The 19,147-nt window shown below is 39.2% G+C and overlaps 3 protein-coding genes across 3 annotated transcripts; 1 reads left to right on the top strand and 2 right to left on the bottom strand.

The window, feature by feature from the left end:
* Nucleotides 1–993: 993 nt before the first annotated feature.
* mrpl10 (mitochondrial ribosomal protein L10) lies at nt 994–4,909 on the bottom strand. Its single transcript, XM_026178070.2, has 5 exons — nt 4,567–4,909; nt 4,187–4,356; nt 2,822–2,986; nt 2,084–2,228; nt 994–1,507 (listed from the first exon to the last, which is right to left on the bottom strand). Exons 1-5 carry the CDS (start codon nt 4,604–4,606, stop codon nt 1,269–1,271), a joined length of 759 nt encoding a protein of 252 aa, XP_026033855.1. The 5' UTR covers nt 4,607–4,909; the 3' UTR covers nt 994–1,268.
* Nucleotides 4,869–9,514, top strand: pnpo (pyridoxamine 5'-phosphate oxidase). Its single transcript, XM_026178069.2, has 7 exons — nt 4,869–5,280; nt 6,483–6,607; nt 6,692–6,791; nt 7,756–7,809; nt 7,912–8,040; nt 8,122–8,192; nt 8,297–9,514. The coding sequence occupies exons 1-7, from the start codon at nt 5,017–5,019 to the stop codon at nt 8,460–8,462; spliced, it is 909 nt and encodes a 302-aa protein (XP_026033854.2). The 5' UTR covers nt 4,869–5,016; the 3' UTR covers nt 8,463–9,514.
* Nucleotides 9,515–9,892: 378 nt separating this feature from the next.
* On the bottom strand, nt 9,893–18,239 carry prr15lb (proline rich 15 like b). Its single transcript, XM_026178484.2, has 2 exons — nt 17,981–18,239; nt 9,893–11,939 (listed from the first exon to the last, which is right to left on the bottom strand). The coding sequence occupies exon 2, from the start codon at nt 11,910–11,912 to the stop codon at nt 11,580–11,582; it is 333 nt and encodes a 110-aa protein (XP_026034269.1). The 5' UTR covers nt 11,913–11,939; nt 17,981–18,239; the 3' UTR covers nt 9,893–11,579.
* Nucleotides 18,240–19,147: the final 908 nt, after the last annotated feature.

Genomic DNA, 19,147 nt, shown 5'->3' with positions numbered 1-19,147 from the left:
CGTGCGTCGCAGGCGGCGCGCACCATGCGCAATGTGTCCTGCCCATTATCCGCATTAGCTGGAATTACACTGAGAGTCTAGGGCTGTAGTGGAGAGTGAATCTAAGCAGGCTCCTCTCTCTGAACACTCGGTTTACTCATTTTTAGGTTGAAGCAGAGATTAAATGGACAAAACCTGAAGCCTCTTCACACAAACTTATTAATACAGTATTTTAGGGGATATTAATGACCTTTATATGTTAATAACTTCCAGGAGAACACCAGAATGTCTTGATATGGCCTTCTTAATTCTTAATAATTCACAATAAACCATGATTTACCATTTCTTTAATATTATATCTTATTTTAATAGATTCAGTTCTGCAGTTTCTGTCGTTTTGTTAATAAAATCTTAAATTTTTTTAATACGGTTCCTTTTTTTCTGCACTCTAAATTACATTGTTGTACTACTGTTTGCCTGATCTTGTGCAGAGGTGCATACTGTTGAAGTGAAAATGAGTAATATGCATCTCTCCCATTTGACCCAGATTAGCATGCTGTAATCTGTAACATGGAGATTAACTCATCAGATCTGTGACCAGTTGTGTTTATTATGGCTGGAGCTGTTTTTATTATGCCACTTGGTCACAACTCCATCTGGCACTGTACTAAACAAAATCTCCTGAAATGTAAACAGAAGCATTATAACCCCAACCAATGGGAATATGTGATTGGTAGTGTCTGTGAAAAAGTTCTGCCCAGATTTGCATGAAAGTGCGAGAAAGATTTTGCCCAATAATTGGACATTTTGCACCATATCATCACAAATGCCCGTCACCCTGAAATAGGAAGAATATCACAAGCGATCCTAGTCCTTCTAAATCCAAAGACTTGACTGATGTATGGTGTGGAGTGTGCTTTTAACCGTGGCAGAAGTATGCTATCTCACACTGTTCTTTGTTCGCACTGTTCCCTCAGTAACAGAAAGTCTTCATAGAAACAACATGAGCCAAAGTAAGCGCTGAAGTCATTTATTAAACACTTAAATAAAGCCATTTGAAGCATTATTTATCCAATAACTCCAGACATCTCCAGGCTGAGGTGTCCGAAAGGTGGACGCTCACTGTGTCACCAATTTATCTCTTTCACTCAAGACTTTCTTTTCAATCTTTAAAGTCTGATTGATGCCAAATTAAAACAAAGACTGCATCCAGTCCATTTACAGTCGTTTGCTGTTCCACTTGGCTCTCGATCTGAAAGTCACCAGTCCCAGTAATGTCCTCTGTAGCTCTACGTGGCCTCCTCTGCTTTAGGAGCTGCCTCTGCGCTTCCATCCGAGCTCTGCTGTTTGATATACTGCTGGAGCAGCTGTGACAGGTGGGCCGGGTGGCGCTGCAGCAGGTAAGCTGTGTGAGAAGTCAGCATGGAGAGCCCGCTCACCACCTCGCCCTGGATGACAGTCATTGACGGCAGTTTGGAGTAGCTCACGATGCCCTGTGCACTCAGCAGCGTGTTGTCTATGCAGGCTCCTGATGAAAGAAGAGCAAAGATCATTACAGATATTTGCAGTGGATTCCTTCCATTTCTGGACTGATCTGAAATCTGTTTTACAGAGACAGGCTTCAGCTGGCAAAATATTATCTGTTTAATTTTACAAACAGTTTTTAACACCGGTTCACAAACTTGGGTTAATAAGCGTGATTTGGTGCAGATTCAGTGTTGGAGGGTTTGAAAACACACTTCCATTTAAGGAAGTGAACATGCAGACAAAGCGAACGTCTGTAGAGGACAGACTGAATTTGGGCCACAGTATCCTTGTGTACACTCACAGTACACTTGGCATTTTCTAGATGAGAGGCAGTAACTGCTTATCCCAACTAACTGGATCCCTAACTTCATCTACCAACCGATTGTGCTCCAAGGTTAGACACAAGCAGGTTGTGGAACCTTATCTCAACCCACAGCCCCAAACTGTCACCAGCAGAAGATTGACGAGTTAATTTAGAAGACAATTTAGCTCAACTTTTCCTGAACTCATTTCATGGTTCCCGAGGCATCATAACAATATCCAATGCTAATTATTCCTCGCACGTGGATAAACGTACCCAGAAGTGTCATCTGTGGGCTGCCCCTCAGAGTCGTCAGCATCTCTTTCACCTTCGGCTCTTTGCTAACAAACATAACCGTTGGGCCGACGAACAGAAGACCCATGTTGCAGTAAATGGAGTCACTCAGGAACGACCGCACGACCTGAAAACAAACAACTGTGAATTAGAAGATTAATGATCCTTGATGTGAAATTGTGCAGCAGGATGTTCTTCTATATGAAGGACGCTGTGAGCTAAAAAGCTGCAGACAGAAACAACAACTCAAAGTTTATCGTCTTATGTATCATCAGAAAATGATTTATTGTTGCTGTTATAGTTTATGTAAAGTATAAGGGATGGTCCTGGGTGCCATCAGACAGTGAACAAATTCAGTCGTTACGCTGGGCGTCGACTTGACATTGGTTACACTTTTCAGAAGGTGCACATCAGGTTACGTGGAAGGTTAAGGCGTGGTTAAGTAAGTTATGACATAGATTCGCCACAGAAGTCTAAATCACACATTAGAAGTATTACAGGACTACTCATCCATGGAGTGTGCAGCTGTCAACATTCAAGAGAATATAATCCACACTTTGTTGTCCTTTCTGACCCTAAAAATGTTACCAAAAACACTGTCTATTACTTAGATTTGGATTAATGAAAGCTGTTTTATTATGTTATTATTCAGAAACATCTCAAACGTATTTGATTCCCGATAAATAGGAAATGTCACAGAATCAACAACGTCAGTCTTACCTTGTTGGGGAAGAACTTGACTGTGATGTTGTGTTTATAAAGTCTGTGCCTGAGAGTCATCATGTCTTCAGCACTGCTGCTGCTGTTCTGGACCACGGCGATCATTTTACAATCCTCAAACAACTTCTTCAACTCCCTCTTCATTAGTAAGGTCAAATCATTATCCTGAAGGAATGAGACGGAAGAGATTGACACTCAGTAAAGCACGAGACCTGCAGACCAAACCAGGAAAAAAAAGACTACTACTTGAACAAAAGGACATAAGTGCATACTTTCAAAATCTGCTTGAAGTAACAAAATAAAAGCCCAATTAATTCTGTAATGTGTAAAATTCTGGTTCCAAAAAATGTTTTTATCATTTACCTACTGAGCAGCAGAAAATATATCGTATTTTACTGTAAAAGATGAAGCTTTCAGGTAAAAATAACCTCATCTTTGAAAATGGTAAGAGTAGCTAAAGTTCTGAATAAGCTTTACATCTATCAGAGTTGTATACACAGTTGTTATGCTACTTTTTAAAAAAGACATCCAAAGCAACAGACAAGAGTGCAGGCAGGGTGGCGACATGTGTCGAGGTGACAGAAGCATAGCAGTACAAGTAAAAGGTAAGATTTTAAAGAGGTTAGTGAGACCTGCTATGATGTATGGTTTGGACACTATAGTACTGACAAAAAGACAGGACGCCAAGTTTAAGATGTAAAGATTTTCATTGGGAATGAGCGGGATGGACAGGATTAGAAATGAGTGCATGGGAAGGACAACTTAGAGGGGTAAGGGTAAGAAGGTTTGGACATGTTTAGAGGTGGGATAGTGGATATACTGAACAAAGGATCGTGAAGATGGAGCTGCAAGCAAGAAGAAAAGAGGGAGAGCACAGAGACAATTAGTGAAGGAGGACATGAAGAGGGTTGGTGTGACAGAGGAGAATGCTCTGTCACATCATGGGATAGGGTAGGGTAACCGTGCAAGTTAAAGGTTTCATAATGACCAAGCGAAAAATAAATATGACAATATTGCAAATATTTAAATGAAACCAACTTTTCCAATTACCTTGCAAATTAAATACAAAGTGCAGATGTGGAAGATAAAGTTTATCATGTCCTTAAGCACGTGTACAAACACTGTTGTATATTCCCATTTCTTTTGCAACAGTTATTAAACTGCTCCATCAGCTGCTGACTGCCTGGTAAAAGTTGTTTAGGATGCAATGTCAAATGCCTGTTTTTAAGCAACATATTTCAAAGGTTTTGTAAACCTAAGCCAATCCAAGAAATAAGCACACAATGCTGAGCAGTCCTATATGAAGTGAGACTTGTTCCGATCGTGCAGGCTTTCAGTAAAAGGCTGAACATGCTGGTGTGTTACCTCCTGGACGTGTTTGGTCTGGGACGGGTAAGCGCCTGGAGGAAACTCCCGTGCGGGGGGGATGTACTGAGTAACCGCTAGCAGCTTCTGTTTCTGGATGTGCAGAGGCTTCCTGTGGCGGGTCACAGCCTTGGACCCGTGTCGGACACTCTGTGTGAGGGGAAGCCATCCTGAAAGCCACAAATGTCAGGTAAATGTCTGCTGTACAACCTGTCAGTGAGCGCTGCGGAGCTAACATCGACTAACTGAGCGTAATAACAGCTAAAGACGGAGTCCCCGCTAACGCTACTAACAGTAGCTAGTTGCTGAAAATTAGACAGACTAACCAGAACCGCAATGTTTAAAAAAGAAAAAGTAATGGTATAAGTATAGTACTTTACCATGTTTTGGCAGCAATTTCGAACACAAGGTCGCCGCCATCTTTCACAGGAAAACGTCGTTATTCAGGAAAGTGACGAACGCATGCGTGCTGCGTTTACTGACATGTCGGCAAAAAGAAAACCTTCCTCATATTTAACAAACTTTAAGCGTAAAAAGAAAACAAAATTACCTAAATGAAGCTGTGCTTTGTGACGAACACGTCGGAAAACATTTAAAAACCGATAACCTGTATCCATATACGTATTATCTAAATAATTTGGCTAAAATAATAAGCAAATTGCTGCAATGCCGGAGAAGAGACTCCGAGTGGGCTTGTACGCGAACGCGTCCTAGCGTAATGACGCACAATTACCGACGTTCGGGTTTTTTTTGTTTTGTTTTTGTTTGCATTTTTAGTTCATATGAAAATAAATCCGTAGATTACATAGTTTCTAAATAAGTAGAGTAAAATGATTTTTAAAATCGATGATTTTCTTACAGCATTCTTTTGCGTAACATTTTACGTAAGGGAGCGTTACGTCAGCGTGTGTTTTACAGGCATGAGGCGCATACTCAGTACGATTATATTGAGACATATTTGCTTTATTGGAGGAAATCTGCCCTCTCGTGCCACTAGGATAGTAGGGCTGCCGCGCGTTTTTACCTCGAAATACTGCAGCGGAACCAGTATGGACCTGAGTAACATGAGGAAGAGGTACAAAGGAGATCTGGAGGTGAGAAACTGCTGAGTTACCTGCGTTGGGATACAGTGTATTGAGTCATGTAACTGAAGCCACTCTGTCAGTGCTGTGCAAATGCAAGGTCACTTTATGAACCCTGAATTAGATGTGCAAAAAAAATACAGTGAGTGTGCACAGCTGGAATGTAATCTGGCTGCCATGGATAGAGTCTGTGACCAGATCCCACTGCGTTAAATGTTTCCGTATGGGTTGCGTCTTACTTCAGTGAAGTACCGGAGTACCTGGATAAAAAGCCACGCAGGCACATTGAGGTCATTGAGACTTAACACAGAAAAGCCCCAGGAGGTTCAAAACAGGGAAGTTATTGCTGTGAGGGACACTGCTATCCTTGTTTTTGTTTTTAAGCACGTTTCGTGTGAGATTCATATGAACTGATATCATTTAATGAAACACACACCCCTGAGTAGTACTGAAAAATGACCACAACAACAACAAAAAATTGATGAATGGTGTGCTGTCACCACCATTAAAATGGGACATCCTAGCTGTAGCTGTAGATGATGCCACACACTTTTATCCTTTGTCCCTCATCCCACATATTCAGATGATATCCCACATATTGGTTGGCTCTAGTATTTAAAACCATTACCCATAAAATCTGGCTTATATCTTCCCGGATAAAGTGCCAGTTAACAGTTTTTTTCACTTATCCCATGCTTAACAGGGAAAAGTGCAAGGGAAGTCACTACAAAGTCATGAGCTCTGCAGATTTCTGCAGGATATGATGTATAGAAACTACCAAAAAGAGAAGGAAAAACTACTGAGTGGGTCAAGCCTGTGAAATAATATGGATTTAAGAATACTATCAAGCAAAAATCTTCCTTTTATTCTTATTGTTTGGAAAGTTGCATTCAGATAAAAGGCTGTGTAATTATTGTCCCACACAAATTTACTTTTAGGAAGTTTGCATCTGGTCACGCTGTATACAGCTGGAGAAAGCAGGTGTTCCCCAGATGTTTCACACCTCAGCTTTGACCTCTAAATAGGACATATTTCTCTGGCATGTTTAAAAGTGATAAACACAATTGAATAATTAATTAAATCGTAATTATACTGCCTACAGCCTGTACTCACTATAATCCAAAAGCATCAGTGAATCATTTGAATCCTGCATTATGTAAAAGTGGCTGTTTTCCTGTGTTTTTTTACATCTGTATCGGTTGTTTTGTTTCCAGTGCTTTGAGGAGAGTCAGCTCGTGTCTCTCGACCCCATCAAGCAGTTTGGAAACTGGTTTGATGAAGCCACCAAGTGTCCTGAAATAGGAGAGTCCAATGCTATGTGCCTCGCCACTGCCACCAAGTAAGAAACGCTGCCCCCCGAACAGATTGGAGCTGATTTCTTTTCACAGTTTTGTACAATTAATCGTATCTGTTGTGTACTCAGGGATGGACGTCCGTCCGCTCGCATGGTCCTCCTGAAAGGTTACAGCAGTGAAGGTTTCCGTTTCTTCACCAACTATGAGAGCAGAAAGGGCTGCGAGCTGGTAAGAAGCATCTTTATCGCTGACTCTGTCAGCAGCCGTCTACATCCATGCTCTGCTTCTTTTGCCCTCAGGTGGTTTTGAATAAATGTGTAATTCTTCCTGTTTCCTGTGTTATTGTCTCACAGATAGTGCATTACTGTGTTTAAATGCTATTATTGAGTCCAGCTCTTTTGCTTTTATCAATAATGTATTTCTTAAGCGAGTAGTTAGCAGGCACAAAAAATTACAAATCAACATCTGTATCAGTCATACAAACAAAAATGGCACCAATTCACTGGTTTGAGCTTTGGAAATACATTTCTATGACTTTGGGGACAATAAACTCTTTATCTTTGGATTTTTGCCCATAATTTATGCAGAACACGTTATCAAGCCATTTCTTTGCTTTAGAGTTTCAAAGGGTTTTTGATGCCTTCATGAGCCAAGGCTGAGATGGTTTTAGCGTGCACAGACGAGGGATAGTGGATATAATGGACAAAATATAATGACTATGGAGCTGCCAGGCAGGAAGAAGAGAAGAAGACCACACAGAAGGTTCATGTTAGATGCCAGTTATAGGGTGAGATGGAAGCAGGTGATCCACTGATTTTAGACATCTTTAAAAAAAACATTTGAAAATGCATTTTTATTCTTTGGCTTTTACTGATACTTTTACTGATAAGTACATATTGCTTTCTGAAGACTTTGTTTTTATTATTCTAAATAAAAATTATATCGCGGGAATTTTTTATTCATCAGGTTTCAAATGTTTTGCATGAATTTTGATATGCATTGTCTTCTTTTTGTCTTAAATCAAATACTGACACTTGTCGCCCCTTGTTGATAAAGTCTGCCTCCATCTCACCCTGTGTCCAGCATCCTCCACTGTCACAACAACCCTATGCATGTCCTCCTTCACTTCATCCATGAATCTTTAAGGCTTCTTCCGTGTTGTCGGGTCCTCTGATCACTTTCTTCTTCACAGGAGAGCAATCCGCATGCATGCCTGGTCTTCTACTGGGAACCACTGAACAGACAGGTGCAGAAACCTTAATTTTACTATTACGTTTTAATATTACGTTCTTCTTTAAACTTTTTATTTTCATAGTAAATGTAAGTTAAATTTAATTTTGATTTTCAGATTCGCATTGAAGGCACCGTGGAGCGGATCCCCTACCAGAGCTCCTGCGATTATTTCCACTCCCGGCCAAAGAGCAGCCAGGTCGGCGCTGTCGTGAGCCGACAAAGCACTACTGTGCCTAACAGAGATGTAAGCGCCGAAGCTGCTCCACCTGCACGTTGTAGGTAATGCGTACAATGTCTAAGTCTCAGTTTTCACAATTTCTTTCAGTATCTGAGGCAGAAAAATGCAGAACTGGAGGAGAAGTACAAGGACACAGAGGTGCCTATGCCTGATTACTGGTAAACCTTTGCTCTTAATTAAAGTTAATAACATGTTGGTACGGCTTCTTAAAGCTTTTTCGGTTCGTTGCCTTTAACTGTCCCATGATTTTCTTTTCCAATAGGGGCGGCTACATCGTAAAGCCTTTTTCAATAGAGTTCTGGCAGGGACAGACAAACAGACTTCACGACCGCATCGTCTTCACCAAGCTGAAGGACGGAGAGTCCGAGCTGGGAGAGTTTCAGCACGCTGCAGAGGGAGGCTGGGTGTACCAGCGACTGTCCCCATGAGGAGCATCAGCAGGCTGTGAAATAAAGGAGAGGACATGTTTCATCTCGACTATCACTGATTTAAAAAGATCACCATCTTTACCTCACATTAATAACCTTGCATAGGTGCTGTTGTGCGCAGTTTATCAACAAGCCAAATGTCACTGTGCTGTTTTTGAGGTGAACCATGTGTGCTAAGTGGATAAGTGGAGCAGCGTGGCACAATCTGACTGTGCAACTTTTGAGTTTTCCATGCTTTGTAATGGAAAAAGGGCACTGGCCTGAAAAAGTGGAGCAAACTTTACCCACTCAAAATAATGATTAACAGTATGGCTGTGGTTGTTTAACAGTGCAGTCGTTGACCTTCTAGGACATGAAAACTGTTTCTTATTTCTTAAAAAGCACAATCTGTTCCACTCATCAACACTTAGCTGCTGTTCTTCTCCATTGGTGTGATTATTTCTGTACAGGTGTGTAGTTTTCTAAAGAAAATATGGAAAATTGAGACAATTGCTTGAGAAAGAAAGAAAAGTGTGACTGTTTTGCTAATTATGGATTCAGAACATCATCTTTGGCCATAACCTGAACAATAAATATAAAAATGAATTTAGAGGCTTTTATATGGGGAATATGAGAGCATGCTCAATGTGTCATCTTAGAATTTATGACAAAGAGAGCTTGTTCCTCATGAGAAAACTAATATTTGTTTCAAATTCATTGTTGTCTCTAGACAGAGTTTACTGCCTCAGTCGTGTTAGCAACTCGTGAAAAAATCACAAGTCTGTTAACTGAACAACTAAAGTATATTTTTCTTCTAATTGGTGACAAATATGATTTTACACTTACAAATGGAAAATATGTGACCTGTACTGGTGGTTAACTTAATTTAAATTGATTGTATCAGGCTTAAATCTATGGCAGTGACTGCCTTTTAATAGTGAGATTAAAAGAGCACGTGATGTCATTTGTGCCAACTGTTGTGTGTCCTGTATTGTTTGAGGATGAAATTGTGGTATATAGCTTGAAGTAAATGTGGGAAAATAGCTATTAATAAAGTTTTAATTTGTAACTGAGGACAGAGTGTGCGTTTGACCAGCAGATGTCAGTAGCACAGCTAACACAAACACCAAGATTCAGCGAAACACGATCACTCAGAATCACTAGAAACATGCAATATTCTCATGGATTAACTGTTGACTTGTGGATTTCTGTGAATCACTCGATGATATCTGTCATTTTCTCAGCTAACAGCAGGGCAGCTCCACTACAAAATGCAGAAGCAGACCACAGGGTGTCAAATATCACCCTGCTTACTATCACCATGTCAACAAAACAGGCTGAACAGCTCACTAACCCCAAAGAACGACCAAGATCATCGCGTTTAAACAGGCCACCATCTGCATGTTAAAAGCTCTCCTCACTGTAGACTCCAGCACAAACAGAAGAAAATCTTACATGTTAACAACTTTTATATTTATTACAAACAAAAAAGCATCTCAGAAAAAAATTACAGACAGCATTTCTTGTTGTTGATGTGTCACATGCAATGGCTGCAGGAGTTATTTGGACAGTTAAACCAACAAAACAGCATGAAGTTATTTCACAATGACATAAACAGATATTTGATTCGTACAAAAGCACAATTAGCATACCCAAGTCATGTTTTCTGATATGATTGTATCCATAAACTGTACCGCGGTCACCTGGGGCAACCTCCAGGCTCGAAAAATAAAGCCAAAACCTGCAGTTCCTCTAAAAGCCTGGCTCCAGATATGAGTCAGTCTGAATTTACAGCTTGAATTTTGTCCCTGTAGCTAATTCCCCCCTTAACAGCAACTATGAGAGGATGATTTTCTTTTAAAGAACTGACTTTTTTAAAGCATATTAAGGCTTAAAGCTTGCATTATTACGGTTGTGGCTGGAGTGACAGACATTGATATAGGCAACTGTAGCTTGCCATGTACATTTCAAAACATCTAAACCATGTTGGTGCCTTTTAGAGCATTTTAAAGGAATTTCTGCCACTTTTCTTCCTGTGTGATCAGCTGTACTGACCGATACTGAACATTATCGAAACTCTGCGGTTTATGACTGCACCTATCTAATCAGGCTTTCTAGGGCTAGCTGATAATTTAGAACTCCACCCTCTTATCCAACTTCTACATCCAAGGAAACCAACGTGAATTTAGATGTTTTCATATGTGAAACATGAGAGCATTTTTCAGGGTGTCAACTTAGAATTCATGACAATGAGAGCTGTAATTTGCACATGTATTCCTCACAAGTAAACGTTTAATATTTGTGGCTGCAAAATATGTTGTCAAACTGACTGTTGCCTCGAGAAAAAGTTGACATTGTTGCATGTTTGGATGACAAGATCAACATGGTGATCGTTAATGGTTACATTAATCTTTCATATACAATCTATAATTTTCATTTAAGAACATGTGGAAACAAGGATGGACGAAAGATGTTTGTCCTTCCCCGTTTGGGGATATTTTACTTGACAAGTGTATATAGATATATAAATAAATACATTTACTTTAACATTTTGTTTCTTAGAGCTGAGAAATTCAAGTCTTTTCAATGATGACTTGATACTTTTGGGGGCCTTTATATTTGAAAGCATCCACCATAATGTTTCAGATGTAATCAGTGACGTCAAGTCTTTGGTCATAAAAATGTAATAAAAATTTCCTTTGACATTTAACAAAACATAAAAACCTGAAACATAACATTACATCTACAACATTAAAAAATGAAAACTTAAATGACACCAATGTTACATTTGAATCATGAGGCGAGAATTCCCCAAATTTTCCTTCATGTCATTTTTGAAAATATAAAACAACAGCGTGAGCACAAGGAAGTAAATATAAAAGTTAAAAGACAGAAAATCTGGAGAAAAATGTGTCCAGGACTGTGTTTAGTTCCCGTCTGCCGGGTGGATCTTTAAATTTTGACACCTCGTTGTTTATTTAAGTGTCTTTTTTCTTGTGTTTTCCTGTGTGTGGTGAATAGTAGCACAGTAGTAGTACATGTAGGACAACATGGTGGTGTTTGCATACATTCAAGCCATCTTTGAAGCTTCTTATGTGTATATGACACATTACTGATCAAGTATGTGCATTTTCTGTGCTATTTCTCTGTCTTCTTTTTATGATTCTCTTGACTGAGGTTGTTGTCTGCAAACAGATTTGGGTTCTCGGCCAGCGTGACGCGGACCCTCTTCTTCTCCTTGTAGCGGCCGGAGTTGGAGACCTTGACGTGGCGTCCTTTGGTGGCAGATTTATCGACGATTTTCTCCAGTTTGGCATTCAACTGGCTGTCCAGTTCTGGAGAGCCGTTACTACTCGGGTGGTCTTTGTTCCCAGTGTTACTGCCATGCTCTGCTGGGATTTCATACAGAACCTTGGATTCAGACTTCTTCTTGCGTGAGAAGGTCAGCCTCCACCAGCTTGAGTCAGCCATGGCACCAACAGAGACTGGAGGATCAACCTGTAAAGTTCAGAGATCTTAGCGTGTGGTGAGCAATAGCAAAGAATTCTAGGTAAATAAAGTGTTTTAGCATTACTTTGTACACTTCAAAACAGCATTTATTCTGTCAGTTTTAATGCAGACATGTTAGTCAGTCTTTATCTATACAAAAAGTCTTTTTATTTCCATCTATAAATGCATATCTAAATGTAGTCAGGAAAGGGTCTAGGCCACAAAAAAACTACAGTATGTACAGCTAGATCAAAACTTGGTAGAATTTTGAAATATACCGAGTCTCTTTATCACTATCATTTGACCAGAGGAAGATTTGAAACCAGTCAAACATTTACATTTATTCATACCTGGTCAACAATATAAATAAGAGCTTTGTAGTGTTACGAATCAACTGAATAGCCAAGTATTTATGAAACTTTAATGTATCACTTGCAACCAGTTTTAATTTAAAGGTCTGAAATCATGAAAGGCTAAGCTGGAGAAAGTTTGGTAGTGGCAGTCAAGACAGCATCATCAGCATAAAAATGTACATTACACTTCTGAGTGGGAAATTACACTGAATAAATGCACTTTGAAAGTAATTAACAGTGGGCCCGGTGTTGATCCCTGAGAGACGCCATTATCAGCCATGTTTTTTCTGTCAAATTGTTTTTGCTAACGTCAATAAAATTCAGGTTTTAATATAAAAATACAAAACATTGGATTAGATTATCATAACTCAAAATGTACTTTAAGAAGTAATTCAGTAGTTTGTATAAAATAAACTCCAGTTCCACTTACTTGTTTTTTTTTCCATTTTGAATTAATTAAAATCATTTAAAGGTGATTTTATGTGGTAAATTGCAAAGCCTCGTACACAGAGGTGGCCTAAAGTTTTACAAGGCCTTAAGCAGGATTTGATTAAAGGCCCTCAGCCACCCACGTCAGCAAAGCCACTATTAGCTATATTGCCCTTGCCAAACCATTTCTGCATTACGCATCTAACACAACAATTCTAATGGCTTAGTTATTCTGTGCTGGAAAGAAATACAATAAACAAGCAGATGATGATTTTTAAAACAAGTTCACTGTTTAAATTTTTTTTAAATTGTGCAAAAGGGCAGCACAGTCACAAAGAATTTACCACAGACCGAAATATTATTTTATGTAACAGCGCAAATTTAAAAACAGTGTTAAATAAATTAAATGGAAACTAACTGTCTAGAGAGTAAAAATAGGTTAACACTGTAATTGCTGTTTCCATACAATATCCCCTGAGCTCACCACCCCTTGACATTTCTGTTATTGTTGTTATTGTTAGTGAATGTTAATAATAAATAACTTGCAAAAGCTCAGCGCTCACAGTGAATGATTAAACCGGTCAGTTAACATATTTATTAAATTAATTGGGGGCCCTCTGCTGATGTGGGGGCCCCCAAGCAGCTGCTTCTGTGTGAATTTTGAGTGTTGTCTATGCTGCTGCGCTTGTTTCCCCAGGTAGCTCTGGTTTCTCCTGCTATTGAAAAACATGTTAAATTAGTACCACCTCTATTGCCCCAGGGCATTCTCCTTTAATCTCAGCAGTTTTGCTTCCGGGTTTAATAAAGATTAAAGCAATGATATTACAGTGTAGGAAAACCCAGAGATTTGCAACAGTCATTTATGGATGTTAGTTAAATTTATACATGCTCTGCCACACTTCATTGTTTTATATTTGTTCCTCTGTGTTTTAGTTCATTTGCTCAGGATGTCCTTTATTTACATTCATGCGAGAACAGCAAAGCTGTAAAACTGTGACTGAAGTTCTTTGATAAGAACTTTAATTGATCTGAAGTTAAATTATACATATAGCATGTAATCAAAAGATTTAAATTCTGAAATTCATTTATAAGGTTTTTAAAGGGAAAATGCATTAATATTTGAAGTTCTGCTAACTTACAATAACTATAGCTCCAATTACTTACATTTAATGTCAAAAAGTAGATGCAAATTTTTCACTTGTACAAATTTTCTGCTGCAGATTTGCATTCAAATTAATCTCAGTCTGCACTGAACATCATGCCTTTAATGTTATATCATTCTCTCATTGTTGGTGAACCAGTTCAAAAAGACAAACAACACTGTTTACTCCGCTGCTCTGTGCAGGACTAGTTTGTAGAAAGCAGACGATACTACGGCTGGCTTACTTCATCCAGTGCACATCTCCGTGATTACGAGGTGTAACCCAATGGGGGAGCAACACCTGACACTCTGCTCTCAGCTGATAAATTAATGATTATCTGCACAGGATCCTCTATCGCTCGCATGTGATCTGATATAAAGTCAGGAAAGCAAATACTGGGGAAGCAAGCTGTCGTCCCGATGCTGAACCAGGAGTTTGGAAACGTGTTACATAATGACAAAGGGTGTCTTTCTGTTGTTCACTTAAGAATCACAACATGACCAAAAGCCTCTGGGTTTTCTCATCAAGTGATATCATCTGTATTATTTCAGGTGTATGGATACATACACAGGTAACGATAACAGAATAATACACCCAGGTCTCTGTGGTCCTCGGTCACCTGGTAACCAAACAGGTCAAATAACTTCCTTATGGAGCAATCGCTGACTCTTTCATGCCAACTCTTTTATCGTATCAAAGAGGTCATAAACATGTTCATGGGTCGGATCATGCCTTACATAAATCATCTTGAATACACACAGAAAATATGTTTTGTGTCTTTATTTTTCTATTTCTTCCACCTTCTTTTAATATATTCTTATGTCTGTAAAGAATATACACTTACAGCCACTTTATTAGGTGCACCTGCTCAGCTTCTCCTAAACCTCAGTATCTAATCAGCCAATCACATGGCAGCATTTAGACTTGGTCACGATGACCATAATCAGAATTGGAAGGAAAGGTGATTCAAGTGACACTGAACGTGGAATGGTTGCTGGTGCCAGATGGGCTGATCTGAGTTTCTCAGAAACTGCTGATCAGCTGGGATTTTCCCACATAATTAAAATCCCTATGATGTCAGAGGGCAAAGGATGACCAGACTGCTTTGAGCTGATAGGAAGAAAACAGAAACTCAAATGGCCACTTCCTACAGCCAAAGTATGCAGAAGAGCATCTCTGATTATGTAACATGTTAAACCTTGAAGCAGATAGGATACAGCAGCAGAAGACCACACGGGGTAACGCTGCTGTCAGCTAAGAACAGGAAACTGAGGCTACAGTTAACAAGGGATCCCCAAAACTGCAAAACAGAAGACTGGAAAATCTTTGCCTGGTCTGATGAGTCTTAATTTCTGCAGCAAAATTAGTCTATCAATGGCTCAGGCTGCCGGAGGTGTAATGCTGTGGGTGATATTTTCTTGGCATATTTTGGGCCTCTTGGTAACAACTGAGCATTGTTTAAAAGCCAAAGCCTGCTTGAATATTGCTGCTGGTTGTTGGAAGATGATAACGCACCATGTCACAAAGCTCAAATGATGTCAAACGTCACCAGTTCTCAATCTATTAGAGCATCTTTGAGATGCAATGGTGCAGGAGATTCACATCATGGATGTGCAGCAACTGTGTGATGCTGTCATGTCAACATGAACCAAAATCTCTGAGGAATATTTTTATTATTATTTTACTGCATTTAACTGCAGGCGTGTTTGCTTGGCTTTACAGTTTTCAAATTGATCCTTTGCTTGACAGAAAGCTAACCTGCAACTGTTCTGATGGTTTATTTCCAAGTAAAACTGCCAAAATACAAAAAGTCAGAAATTACTTTACATATTTTAAACTGAATTTTGTAAGTTTCACGTTTAAAGCAGTGCATCATGTCCTCAAAACCACAAAATAAGCTGTGAACTTGTAAATAATAGCATTTTTACTGTAGTTGTAAGCACAATCAGTGAGACTATTATGGTAAGTCCAGCTCTGAGGTCTTTTTATTTTAGTTTTACCAGAATTTAGAGGAATTTTGTTGAGCTACTTTACTAAAGCGGGGACCAGATAGATTCAATGAAAACGTGAATGTGCGATAAACACATAGTGAGCAGTTTATTAAGTATTTTAGATTAACCCCACCTCTCACTGCAACATTTAAAACTTAAACTTGAAGGTTGGGATGAAACATTTAAAAAAAGTGTTTAGATAAAAGCGTGGCTCATAAACCAGATTTTATGACTTTCACAAACACAGCCATATCGCTCTCTTTTATGATGGCTGACAGGAAGTCAGGCCCTTTGGTGTGGTTATTTTATCATGTAGCACCTATGCAAATAAAGAGTCTATGCCCTTTGCAGAAACACTCATCCTACTCTTATCTGACCCATGTGATGTTTGGCAAATGGCACGAACGAAGAGTGCAAAGGTTCTTTGATTTTAAGTTTTGGAAACAGCAATGCAGGCACCTTTTACATTTATTCCTCTGGACCCGGGGTTGCTCTTTGCTTAATAACCTGGGTGTGTGGTTTTCACAGATGCTCAGGTAACAGATAGTTGCTCACCAAGAAGAGCTTTTACAAGGGTCTGAACCACTTCAATGTGTTTACTTGGGTTTCCATAGCTTCTTTTATGTCACATTCCTCAGATTTTAGCATTTTTTCTCTCTGTTTCATCATCTGTTTGTTTATTCCTACACAAAAAGGACAGGTTTCTTCATAGCAAACATTTACAGAGCATTTGCATAATTTTCTTGACTCGCCATCAAAACAGCTTCTACAAGACAGAATACCTTCTCGGCACTTTCACACCATGTTAAGTAAGACAGCTTGTCGATATGCACACATATTTCCAAAAGAATGCCGTGTTTGACTTAGATATGACCTTTGAGACAAAAACTCCTGTTGACACAAAGGAGGCCCTCCATTTTAATAAGTTACCATGTATTCTGTTATGTGTGGGTGAGCCGCCCAAGCAAAGCCTCAGAGATCACAGCAGGAACTGTGGCGCACAATCAGAAATCACTAACGACCTGCAAAGTCTTTGAAAAGAATAACTTTTGAGCCGCAGAAAGACAGAGAGGAGCCTCCAAGGGCACCGAGGGCTTTGCTGCCCTCGTAACTTAAACTGAAGGTTCACTAGATTCTCAGGTTTCATCCCTTGTACCAGACTTGCTGTTGACCCCTAGCAGCAAAGTTTTTTTGGCTCGTCTGATTATTTCCATTAATAAAAATGTCTTTTAGTCATTTGTTCCAGAGGCCTTCCTGCCTTCTCAAAGGTCACAAAAATCCACAGGCTGATTGAATTGTAAACTTCACACAGGTGCAAAGTCCAAAAAGGTTAATTTGTGACTGTAGCTCTTTTATGACTTAGTGTTATTCTAACCAGCTCAAACATGACAAATAAAATCATGTTAAAACATATCTGCACTATGTTATTTAGCATGCATAGTAACCCTGTGGGCCTCCTAATATTTTCTGATGTAAGATAATGCATTAGTGTCTCCTTCAGGCTTCAACCCTTTTTAATTATTCAATTAACTGTCTTTAAAAACAGTGGCAAAGGTCAAAATGTGTCACAGTTTGTCCAGCTCAAGCTGATTTCTTCCAATGTTTTCTTCTGTAAATCAAAAGCTCTCAAACTCTGAATTTGTTTGATATAAGACAAGTAAAAACCCCAAGTTTTCACTTTTGAGAGGCTGAAATCATCGAAAGTCAGGCCTCTTTTCCAAAGAATTTTACTTCAGCCATAATTTGACTGTTAAAACACAGCACTCACCTCAAGTTACCCAAGCTAATGTCTCCATATTTATTGTTTTTGTCCCTGAAAAACTCAAAAATATCCAGTTTGCATCTACATACTGTGAAAAACTAAAGTCGTTTCTCCAACTTAAGGATCTAGAAACAAAAAACTTTTGACATTTTCACTTGGAAATTTGACTTTAGCTGTTGTTTGGCTATACAAATACAGTACTGCAGTTCTAATATGTTGATCAGGGTTGCTGAGCTGTGGAAATACCAGCGAAAAAGATGGAAGTAGCATGTTGATTTTTGTAATTAGAGTTAAATGTGTATTTCTTGCACAGATAAAAGTCTAGTTTCCACTGCAGTTCATTGGAGGCTTTCAGGTGCGCTCGTTCTCTTACCTTGTTCACAGTGTGCTGGCTGAAAGGGGACTCTCTCACATGCGACACTGTCTCACCATGCTTACAAACTTTCTATCTCCTCTCTTTGTTTTTCTGTGGAATCTTTTTCCTCTCCTCAGGTGAGCGTGCACAGGTGCAGCATCTCTCTCCCTCTGCCTCTCCCTCTTACCTTGTCCCTCTGCACTCCTCTTTAGCACACACCCTCCTCAAACACACACATACACACACACCTAGAGCCCGCCCAGCTGAGTGCATGACTGAGTAAATGTTGCAGCCATGTGATTTTCAGCTCAGTCCCATATCAAGATCTCTGACATCAGGGCTAATGTGAACCTGAGAGGTGATTGGCTTTCCAAACTGTAAATAAAACCCCCGTTATCAGTCTCACTTTAAATCCAAGTATTGTTTTAATGTGGACTTTGGAGTCAGAATAAAGTCACCTTTCACTGAGCATTTTCTCTTACATAAGTCTTTGTGATGGCTTTAAGCTGGAGGGAGAGAACGAGAGCAATCGAGCTGCTTTGCATGGCTTGTTTAAAATCACAGACAGTGAATAGACGCTGAATTTGCAAGTTAGGTCACCATTCAAATGAACTGAAATTAGGCCACTACAGAAACTCTGTTGCTGCAGGGATTTAATGCTTGTGTTTTCAGGTTTGTCCAGTCTGGAGTTCACAAGAAGCCAAATTGTTGAATTATTACTGTTGTTTTTCACCCATATCACTTTTTTCAATAACAATAATACACTGTGTCAGTCTCTGTTTTCTCATATTTAAAATTATGTTACATAATGAACAAAATAAAACTGTAACGACACATTTAACTGTTTAAAAAACGTGTTTAGTAAATAAATGTTTTGTTAATAGTTTAGTTAACAAAGTTTAATGTTTAGTTATTGATCACTGAACGGCCAAAATCAAACATAAATAAATAAGTATTAATAATGATTCAATTCAATTCAATTTTATTTATATAGCGCCAAATCACAACAAAAGTCGCCTCGAGGCGCTTCATAGATACAGAGAAAAACCCAACAATCATATGACCCCCTATGAGCAACCTTTTTATACATTTGATGAGATAATGATATCTTATCAAATGTATAAAATATAACAGATGGACATAAAATGTGACGTTAATTGGTGTCTGGTGTTTCCGCCAGTTCCT

Source organism: Astatotilapia calliptera, chromosome 8, assembly GCF_964374335.1.
Source record: "Astatotilapia calliptera chromosome 8, fAstCal68.1, whole genome shotgun sequence".
NCBI lineage: Eukaryota > Metazoa > Chordata > Actinopteri > Cichliformes > Cichlidae > Astatotilapia > Astatotilapia calliptera.
Note: the sequence above shows the minus strand (reverse complement) of the source record. Positions and strands in the feature narration are given on the sequence as shown.

What these genes read in the sequence shown, in the direction of transcription:
- mrpl10 (XM_026178070.2), bottom strand. Translation starts at nt 4,606, where the DNA reads ATGGCGGCGACCTTGTGTTCGAAATTGCTGCCAAAACATG. An exon ending in AGACCAAACACGTCCAGGAG is followed by an intron (nt 2,987 to 4,186) that starts GTAACACACCAG and finishes TCATTCCTTCAG; the next exon opens with GATAATGATTTGACCTTACT. An exon ending in TCAAGTTCTTCCCCAACAAG is followed by an intron (nt 2,229 to 2,821) that starts GTAAGACTGACG and finishes GTTTGTTTTCAG; the next exon opens with GTCGTGCGGTCGTTCCTGAG.
- pnpo (XM_026178069.2), top strand. Translation starts at nt 5,017, where the DNA reads ATGATTTTTAAAATCGATGATTTTCTTACAGCATTCTTTTGCGTAACA. An exon ending in CTACTGTGCCTAACAGAGAT is followed by an intron (nt 8,041 to 8,121) that starts GTAAGCGCCGAA and finishes AATTTCTTTCAG; the next exon opens with TATCTGAGGCAGAAAAATGC. An exon ending in GTGCCTATGCCTGATTACTG is followed by an intron (nt 8,193 to 8,296) that starts GTAAACCTTTGC and finishes CTTTTCCAATAG; the next exon opens with GGGCGGCTACATCGTAAAGC.
- prr15lb (XM_026178484.2), bottom strand. Translation starts at nt 11,912, where the DNA reads ATGGCTGACTCAAGCTGGTGGAGGCTGACCTTCTCACGCAAGAAGAAG.